This window comes from Procambarus clarkii, chromosome 30 (assembly GCF_040958095.1).
Source record: "Procambarus clarkii isolate CNS0578487 chromosome 30, FALCON_Pclarkii_2.0, whole genome shotgun sequence".
Taxonomy (NCBI): domain Eukaryota; kingdom Metazoa; phylum Arthropoda; class Malacostraca; order Decapoda; family Cambaridae; genus Procambarus; species Procambarus clarkii.
In genome coordinates this window covers 25,911,941-25,922,113 of record NC_091179.1, presented here as the reverse complement: position 1 = coordinate 25,922,113, position 10,173 = coordinate 25,911,941, and the positions used below count along the sequence as shown (strand labels likewise).

Here is a 10,173-nt window from a genome sequence, read left to right as displayed (position 1 = left end):
GTTGGCATTCCTGACGTCTTCACGAAGGCCAAGGCCCTCTTCTGGGTCTCGTTGCGTCAGGGGCTGGTTCTCGGTGGGGGGTTGAATACACTGGGTGTTTTTTTCTGCTCACTTCGCTTCAGTTATTTGGTTGATTTGGGGGTTTGTCGGGAGGTGGCCTTGTTTACCCCCGCCCCCCCCCTGTTTATTCTTGGGCCGTGGGGATTCTTCGGGAGCTCTGCCGCCATCCTGGGTTTCTGTCATTCTCGTGCAAGGCTGTGTATGGGGTGTTGTTGCCCGGGTGCAGCCTCGAGTGGAGGGCTTATTCCCGTGTTGGGATTGGGGTGGTATCTGGTCATGTTTGGGGGAACGGTTCTTGGTGCCTCAGCACCGCGAATTGCTGTTTCGGTTTCTGCATTTGTCGCTGGCGACGAATGAACGGTTGTGTATGCTTGGCTTGCGTGATTCTGAGGCGTGTGTTCATTGTGGTTTCTGTGAATCGCAGGTGCATGTGTTTTATTTTTGTGTCCGGTTGCAGGGTTGGTGGACTGGTTTCGGGATGTCCTGGAGGTGTTTTGTGGTCCGGGTTGTCGGGGTGATGTTTTGCAGTTTTTGTTTTTGTATTTTCCGGGTTATTTGCGGCGGGTGCATAATACATTATGTGTTTTGGTTGCAGATTATGTGTTTTGTGTGTGGGTTGGGAGGCGGGAGGGTTTTGGGGTTATCCGAATTTTAGGCTTTTTGCGGGGGCGCATGCGGTTTACCTGGTGGTGGTTGCAGCGTTCTGGAAGATTTTGGTCGATGGTTCACGGTTGCCTATGTTCGTGGGGTTGCCTTTCGGTCAGTGGGTGCCTTGGTGGGCAGGTGATGTTCTCGTCTTGGGTGGGGTTTGGGTGTTGGTGTTGGTTTGGAGGGGTTGGGGTGGTTTCAGGGTTTGCTTTGCTATGCGCTCCCTTCCCGTTTCTTTGGGCCTCCTTGGCGGTGGTTGCGTGTGATTGTGTATCCCCCTTTGTGATGCTGCTACTCCTGTGTGTGTGTGGTGTTGCTGCTCCTGTGTGTGTGGTGGTTTCAGTGCCTCCTGGTGCCGATTGTGTCCGTATGCGTGTGGGTGTGTGGGTTTGAGGGAGGTTTTGGCTCCTGCGTGGGCCTGGGTTTTCTGCTGTACTGTTTTCTACTGTTCTATTTGTGGCCGTGGTTTGCTTTGGCCTGTGACCCATTATTTTGCGTGCATGGGTGCTGTGTGGTGTGGTTGTGGTGTGGGTGGGTATGTGTGTTTGTCTTGTTGTTTAGGGTGTGTGTTTTGTGTGTGTGTACATAATTTCTTCTCATTTTGTGTATGTTGTATACCTTGGTAGCGAGTGTATGGTCCTATGCTCCTTTGTTCCTCTGTGTGTGGTAGGTGTGGTTTTGTGCACGTGGTTTTATATCCACGTCTGTGTCTGTTTTATGTATTTGGTTCCAGGTGTGTTTTATGTTATTTATGTACTTTATGGTTTTTTTCTTTTTCATGTATTTTTCTTTGCTATGTTCTGTGTTCCTATGTGGATATGTACTGTTTAGCCTATTGTTTCCATGTACTGTTTTCGCTATTATTTCCATGTACTGTTTAGCCCATTGATTCAATGCAGTTTTCTTTACTCATCGCTTGTGTTTGTTTTGCGGTTACTGTAATTGTGTTTAGTGTACAGAATTTTTGTTCCTGTGTACTGTTCTTTCTTTGATATACTTGATATGTACAGGTTTTTGTTGTGTTGTGTGTTCTTGTATTTGTTTATTTATATAAATAAATAAAAAAAAAAATTTGTTTCTAGCTTGGGTTTGCTGTTCCTGGGCAGGCAGTAGAGCCGTGAACGGAAATTAGAATATTATATATAAAATGGATGTCTGTCAGTATGTATGTATGCTTAAGTACCCAGATATATATCTTTAATAGTTGGTTGCACGTATGAGAATATGTGTACAAAATAGAAGTTGATGAGATATTTACGGGTTGCACAATAGAGTTGCCCGCAGATAGCGTACGTAAGGTCAAAATGCCCAGGCGGAGTGGTCCAATTACACTGTAAGCAATACATACACGGGGGCCTCGTAGCCTGGTGGATAGCGTGCAGGGCTCGTAATTCTGTGGCGCGGGTTCGATTCCCGCACGAGGCAGAAACAAATGGACAAAGTTTCTTTCACCCTGAATGCCCCTGTTACCTAGCAGTAAAATAGGTACCTGGGTGTTAGTCAGCTGTCACGGGCTGCTTCCTGGGGGTGGAGGCCTGGTCGAGGACCGGGCCGCGGGGACACTAAAAAGCCCCGAAATCATCTCAAGATAACCTCAAGATACAGCATTCTTGTAACTGGTTAATGGATATTGCCGTTGAGCAGGAAACACACTTGGATACGCAAATGTGCTCTCTTTCACGGATTAGAGGCATGAAGCATAGGGGCACTGATCCATGTTGAAGGTAGATGCGAACAGCTTGAGGAATGAATAATGACTGAGAGAGAGCGGAGGCCTCATAGATATGACCTAACCGGACTGAAGGGCCCCTGAACGAGCATATTAACATTAGTGCACAGGAGTGCCCCTGAACGAGCGTTTAGGATGTTTTTATTATTAGCGATATTGATTAGTGAATACTGGGAATAAAATACGGTAATATACTTGTGTAAACTAAAATTAGATGAATACAAAATAAATAAATAAATAAATAAATACATAAATAAATAAATACGTTATTAATATCTATCGAATAAATGAATACACCGGTGAACGCTGGCAATGACTGACTGCTGGCAGGTAGCCTGCAGGCCTAATGAGTCAGGTGATGAAGGCCTGGGGACAGGTAGCCTGCAGGCCTATGAGTCAGGTGTTGAAGGCCTGGGGACAGGTAGCCTGGAGGCATATTGATAACGATGACTCGGTTGGTCTGCACCTGCGTAAACAGAGATCTGATGAATCTTTGATATGTTTTGGTGCAAAAGGAACAAACATTACGATGTCTGAAATGTAGATTGATATAAAGAACTGTACGGAAATATGAAGGAACGACGAGGGAGGGGGAGGGGGGGAGGTAAGGTCAGAACAAGTGGAGAGAGAGGGTAGGGGGGGAGGGGTGGTGGGCAGGCGATTACGGCAGTGACCCATGCTTGGGTGAGGTGATTACGGCGACGGTAAGGTGTTGAGGAGGGGTAGGCAGGGTGATTACGGTGAAGGTAAGGTATAGCAGGGGAAGGGAAGGAGGGAGGGAGGTGACGTAAGGTCGGAACACGTGACCAAGTAATGGAACTTTTTAGTTACTTAGCAGGAGGGGGGGGATGGAAATAGCCTAACCTACTCTACCCCTTTGAGATGTATTTCTTTCTTGTCTCAATAAACATACTTGAACTTGAAGTTTAGTTACTTATAAAGTGTATATTTTTTATATAAGAATTTACTTAAAAGCCTACAGTCTAATATATCTGTTTATGACCTTAGAGATTATTTTAAAAAGATGGGAGCGGACTTTGTCTGCCTAAATTTTTCTAAAAGATTTTTTAACAAACTTCTATGAACTCTAAAATATTTTTGGCTTTAAACGAGTGTGACAAGGCGGAAAGTATCTCTCAGAAAAAAATTACTTGGAATCCCCACGTCACAAACGGAACCTTAAAAAAAATCCCTACTACTTGCCACCAGATTAATTCTAGAACTACACTGTATGCGTTATGAGGAAAGGCAACGTGAATTGAACATCACGTCGCTAGAAGACAGAAGAGTTAGGGGAGACATTTTACCACATACAATGTTCTTTGGGGAATTGATAAGGTAGGTAAAGACAGATTATTTAACTCGTACAAAGGGACACAGGTGGAAGATGAATACCAAAATGAGACACAGAGGTATTGGAAAGATTTTTTTTCCTTTTCATAGTTAACAAGTAGAATGTACTATGCAGTGATGTGGTGGAGACAGACTCAATAAACAGTTTCAATTGTGGATAGATCTTAATAGGCTCAGGAAATTTTAAACCAGTTGATTGACAGTTGAGAGGGGGGGACTAAAGAGTCGAAGCTCAGCCCCCGCAAGTGCAATTAGATGAGTACTCCTACCCTCATACAAGATTCTCAAAGGAATTGATGGGATAGATAAAGACAGACACAAGGGGTACATGCACTAGGTACTATTTAACACAAGGGGGCCCCTGACAGCTGAGTGGGCAGCACTCGGGATTCGTAGTCCTGAGGTTCCACGTTCGATCGCCGGTAGAGGCAGAAACAAATGCAGAGTTTCTTTCACCCTGATTCTTCAGTTCACGTATCAGTAAATAGGTACCTGGGAGTTAGACAGCTTCTACACGCTGCTTCCTGGGGGAGGGGGGTGTAACAAAAAGGAGGCCTGGTCGAGGACCGGGCCGCGGGGGACGCAAAGCCCCGAAATCATCTAAAGATAACCTCAAGAGGCACACGCACAAGGGGAGACAGGTGGAAACTGAGTGCCCAAATGAGCCATAGAGGCATTATAAAAAATAGTTTAGTGTCAGAGTAATTGACAAATGGAATGCATTAGGAAGTGATGTGGTGGAGGCTGACTCCATACACAGTTCCAAGTGTAGATATGATAAAGCCCAATAGGCTTAGGAACCTGTACATCAGTTGATTGACAGTTGAGAGGCGGGACGAAAGAGCCAGAGCTCAACTCCTGCAAGCACAACTAGGTGAGCACACACACAGTTTAACAGGTGGTCGTTGAAAAGAATTATACAAAAATGTAAGGTTATTTACTACTAAAAAAATATTTGATATGAGGCAGATGTTGGATGAAAACATGTGTGCCGAGGGAGGCGTGTATCTGCCCTACGACGTGCCCGCTACTGGTTACAACACCAACGTTCAGGGCTACACCTGCTCCAGCCACCCTTGGATCTTCAAGCAGCACAGCTTGGGAAAAACCGGTGAGTGATCACACTCTTACACTGGCACTGAGATGTGGCCACACCCTTCCTCATACTCCCTTGTACCCCTTCCTGCTTCAGCCCCTCGTCACTCTTGCCATCTTCTAACTCTCATTCCATTCATCCAAGACCTTCCTAACCCTGCCTCTTTTTTGCAGACTGCCACTTTGCCATACTGTACCCAGCGGAGCTGTATGGCTACGACATTATGGCATACTTCGCTGTTGGGCCTTTCGATCGGTTGCTTAATGCATGCAATACTACCTCCTGCGCATCCATGGCTTGTCACAACGAAAGTCAGTAACTTGAGATTTGTTATCTATTTTTCATCATTATAAGAGAGAGAGAGAGAGAGAGAGAGAGAGAGAGAGAGAGAGGAGAGGGAGAGAGAGAGAGAGAGGGAGAGGGAGGGAGGGAGAGGGAGGGAGAGGGAGAGAGAGGAGAGGGAGGGAGGGAGAGGGAGGGAGGGAGAGGAGGGAGGGAGAGGGAGGGAGGGAGAGGGAGGGAGGGAGAGGGAGGGGGAGAGGGAGGGAGGGAGAGGGAGGGAGGGAGAGGGAGGGAGGGAGGGAGGGAGAGAGGGAGAGAGAGAGAGAGAGAGAGAGAGAGGGAGAGAGAGGGAGAGAGAGAGAGAGAGAGAGAGAGAGAGAGAGAGAGAGAGAGAGAGAGAGAGAGAGAGAGAGAGAGAGAGAGGGAGGAGAGGGAGAGAGGGAGGGAGAGGGAGGGAGGGAGGGAGAGGGAGGAGGGAGAGGGAGGGAGATGTAGTTCCCAGTACCATAGTGAGTGTAGTACCATAGTGTACCGAACAGTCGGGTGGTTCGTCTGCTTTGGTCCCTGTCTGCACTCAACTCTCACCTGTAATTCCTCGTGGCTGTTTGCATGCAACAGCATCCGGCAACAAAAAATTCAAACCAAAACAATCCACTAAAAAATATAAAATCCAAATCCACCAACAAAAAATGCATATCAGCCAACAACAATTCCAGATCCACCAACAAAAAAAATCGAAAATTCGCCAACAAAAAAATCCATATCCGTTAAACAAAATTCCAAATTCACCAATAAAGACATTCCAAATCCGCCAACAAAAAATAAATCCAAAAATGTCAACAAAAAATCCAAATCCGCCAACAAAAAAAATCCAAAAATGTCAACAAAAAATCCAAATCCGCCAACAAAAAAAATCCAAAAATGTCAACAAAAAATTTCAAATCTGTCAATAAAAAGTTCCCATTCCCAAATGACGCTCCTCTCTCAATAAAGAGGAGGAGCGTCACTGAAGTAGAGTATTGAAAGAAAAGCATCAGAGGTAAAACATTCCCGGATGACAGAGCCAGAGTGCATGGGGGGGGGGATTGTGTGAAAATCCTGGTCCAGCTTCAATGGAAGCCTCAGAAAACCCTCGTGAGCGCATTAGAACTTCAGAACTCCTTTTCACGCCCTAGTTGACTAGGGCGTGTGCGTGGGAACACCCACCGCATAGGTTCGAACCTGTGGGGGTTGTTGTTGTTGTTAAGATTCGCTACCTAGAACAAAAAGTTCCAAGTAGCACGGGCTATGGTGAGCCCGTAGTAAAGTGGGGTATTTTCTAACAGGCAGTTATTAATTTAAATATTGTTGAATTATTTACTTTATATTTATTATTTTAATGTATTGAATTTTAGATTTATTGTTATTTCTTCAAAGTGAATTGTATTTAAAGTTTATCCTTATCACTGTTGGATGATCTATGTTCCATATCTTTATAGTGAGCGTGTCGGAGCCTCCTTTCTTTGTTTACATTCGATGACTCGCTAGCCTCCTCCCGGCTCCCAGAAAATTACGGTTCTATTTTTATCTCTGACTTTGAGAGGAAGACTGAAGTTTTTATGGTATATTTCATCAAGTTAAAGCATAAATAACACTTTTCTATTAATTCTAATACTAAGACTGGTATTTTAAGAATACTTGTGTAAAATATATGTTCTTATGACGTCACGGATTTCCCATCTTTATAATTTTTTTATGACTAACTATTGTAACTAATATAACCAGGTTTGCTGGTTATATTGGGGGCTAGTATGTTAGTGTCGAAATTTTCGACAGAACCCTCATCACGGCTCTTACGGAATTTCTCATTGACACATGACGTTAATGTGATTACTCTTTGTAGTATTATTATTATTACATTATTAAGTGAATAAATCCACAAGAATGTTGCTGTGATGAGGGTTCGAACTATGACCAGGATGATCCCAGACGCTCCTTTATGAACTGAGCCACAGCATGGTCAAAAGAATTGCAAGCGGGATTGCTACTGCTTTCACATGGCTCCCGCAGTCTCTCCGAGACACAAACCGGGGTTTTACACATTTCCCGCATGCACTCGGGCTCCGTCAACAAGCTGTTCTATCTCTTCGCCTTTACTTCAATACACACAGAAATCATAATAGCGTGCTATATCAATTATATCACGATATATTAATGCCATTTGGATTTATTCATTTGATATATCACACTATTTAGCGAGGACACTAAAGCCCCGAAATCATCTCAAGATTCTCAAAATTGTGATTTCTGTGTGTATTGAAGTAAGGGCGAAGAGCTAGAATAGCTTGTTGACAGAGCCCAAGTGCATGGGGGAAAATGTGTAAAACCCCGGTTTATGTCTCAGAGAGATTGCGGGATCCATGTGTGAAAGCAGTAGCAATCCTGCTTGCAATTCTTTCTGACCATGTCAAGGCTTAGTCGATTAAGGCGCGTCCGGGATCATCCTGGACGTAAGTTCGAACCCTCATCACGGCCCTGGTGGACTTATTCATTTTATATATCACGCTATTGTGATTTCTGTGTGTACAGTATTAAGCTTTTATGGATAAGATAAAAATTGAATTAAAGAAACCGTAAATTGCACAAGATCGTTTACTAATATATAATATTTGCTCGGTAGATGAATGTTATCTGAAATATGAGTCTCATCTCACGCTCGGACGTGGTGCCCCAGATTCTGGCCAGTCCACCTTCTGGTATGTGCTCTGTGAGTGACCCCGCGGCTACATCAACGTGCTCTGTCAGTGACCCAGCGACTACATCAACGTGCTCTGTCAGTGACCCAGCGACTACATCAACGTGCTCTGTCAGTGACTCAGCGACTACATCTACGTGCTCTGTCAGTGACCCAGCGACTACATCAACGTGCTCTGTCAGTGACCCAGCGACTACATCAACGTGCTCTGTCAGTGACCCAGCGACTACATCAACGTGCTCTGTCAGTGACTCAGCGACTACATCTACGTGCTCTGTCAGTGACCCAGCGACTACATCAACGTGCTCTGTCAGTGACCCAGCGACTACATCAACGTGCTCTGTCAGTGACCCAGCGACTACATCAACGTGCTCTGTCAGTGACCCAGCGACTACATCAACGTGCTCTGTCAGTGACCCAGCGACTACATCAACGTGCTCTGTCAGTGACTCAGCGACTACATCTACGTGCTCTGTCAGTGACCCAGCGACTACATCAACGTGCTCTGTCAGTGACCCAGCGACTACATCAACGTGCTCTGTCAGTGACCCAGCGACTACATCAACGTGCTCTGTCAGTGACTCAGCGACTACATCTACGTGCTCTGTCAGTGACCCAGCGACTACATCAACGTGCTCTGTCAGTGACCCAGCGACTACATCAACGTGCTCTGTCAGTGACCCAGCGACTACATCAACGTGCTCTGTCAGTGACCCAGCGACTACATCAACGTGCTCTGTCAGTGACCCAGCGACTACATCAACGTGCTCTGTCAGTGACTCAGCGACTACATCTACGTGCTCTGTCAGTGACCCAGCGACTACATCAACGTGCTCTGTCAGTGACCCAGCGACTACATCAACGTGCTCTGTCAGTGACCCAGCGACTACATCAACGTGCTCTGTCAGTGACCCCGCGGCTACATCAACGTGCTCTGTCAGTGACCCAGCGACTACATCAACGTGCTCTGTCAGTGACCCAGCGACTACATCTACGTGCTCTGTCAGTGACCCAGCGACTACATCAACGAGCTCTGTCAGTGACCCAGCGACTACATCAACGTGCTCTGTCAGTGACCCAGCGACTACATCAACGTGCTCTGTCAGTGACCCAGCGACTACATCAACGAGCTCTGTCAGTGACCCAGCGACTACATCAACGTGCTCTGTCAGTGACCCAGCGACTACATCAACGAGCTCTGTCAGTGACCCAGCGACTACATCAACGTGCTCTGTCAGTGACCCAGCGACTACATCAACGTGCTCTGTCAGTGACCCAGCGACTACATCAACGAGCTCTGTCAGTGACCCAGCGACTACATCAACGAGCTCTGTCAGTGACCCAGCGACTACATCAACGAGCTGCCACCGCCACCGGGCACAGGAGCCGAGGCCCCTCAGCGCACATCCTTCCTCAGCACCATGACGAGGTCCTGAGCATCAGGAGCAACCTCGCACTGTGGGGAGCCAACAGCGGGAGGCGCAGGTGCCACACGGGAGGCAGCACAGAGCCTCCCACAGCACCGTCAATCACGGCGGGAGGTGCTGGATCAACATACTCCCCCACCTCCACCCTAGGCACACCACGAAGGGGAGACACACTTGGAACCCGCCTCGAGCACTTGGAGACAGGCTGCCGGTCGTTTGGCAGGGGCGGCTGAGACTGGGTGGGCTAGGGCGTCAGGGGCAGGGGCGGGGAAGCTGGTGGCGGGGGCGGGGCCGTTCCAACCCCCACTTCAACACCTACACCACCACCCACATCTGCACCCAGGCGAGCCGCAGAAATCAACACCGGGGCATCAGCCGGCAAGGAAACAACACACATCCCAGCACTTGGAGACAGATCCGGGGCCGACAACAGGGGGAAAATCCTCCTCCTGGAAGAGGTTAATATGGGCGACCCGGTGCTTCTCACACCCCGCAGCCTGGTGGCCCGGTATACCACACCTGAAACATGTCCAGGGCTGGCCCACATGAAATACACGAATAGGGAACCCCCAACTGTATGATGGAGGATGATATAGGATCTCTGAGGTGCATGGCGAGAGTACGGGTCCCACACAGGACCCCCCTTCCACTTCCCAGTGTGGACGACATTCATCCTCACGTGAAGGATCCATCCAAAACGGGCAAAGTACTGACGTAGAAGGTCCTCAGGGAACTCTAAGAGTGTCCCATGCACCGCCACATACGTTGTCGTACCACAGCGATCAGAGAAATTTACCGATCCACCATACCAGGAAGAGTGAAAGAGCGCCCATCATAGAGCGCG

The 10,173-nt window shown here is 47.3% G+C and overlaps 1 protein-coding gene across 1 annotated transcript; it reads left to right on the top strand.

Annotated features, from left to right (window-relative positions):
• Window positions 1-7,845: 7,845 nt before the first annotated feature.
• Window positions 7,846-9,562, top strand: LOC138369977 (coiled-coil alpha-helical rod protein 1-like). Its single transcript, XM_069333736.1, has 2 exons — window positions 7,846-7,903; window positions 7,986-9,562. The coding sequence occupies exons 1-2, from the start codon at window positions 7,846-7,848 to the stop codon at window positions 9,560-9,562; spliced, it is 1,635 nt and encodes a 544-aa protein (XP_069189837.1).
• The last annotated feature ends 611 nt before the right edge of the window (window positions 9,563-10,173 follow it).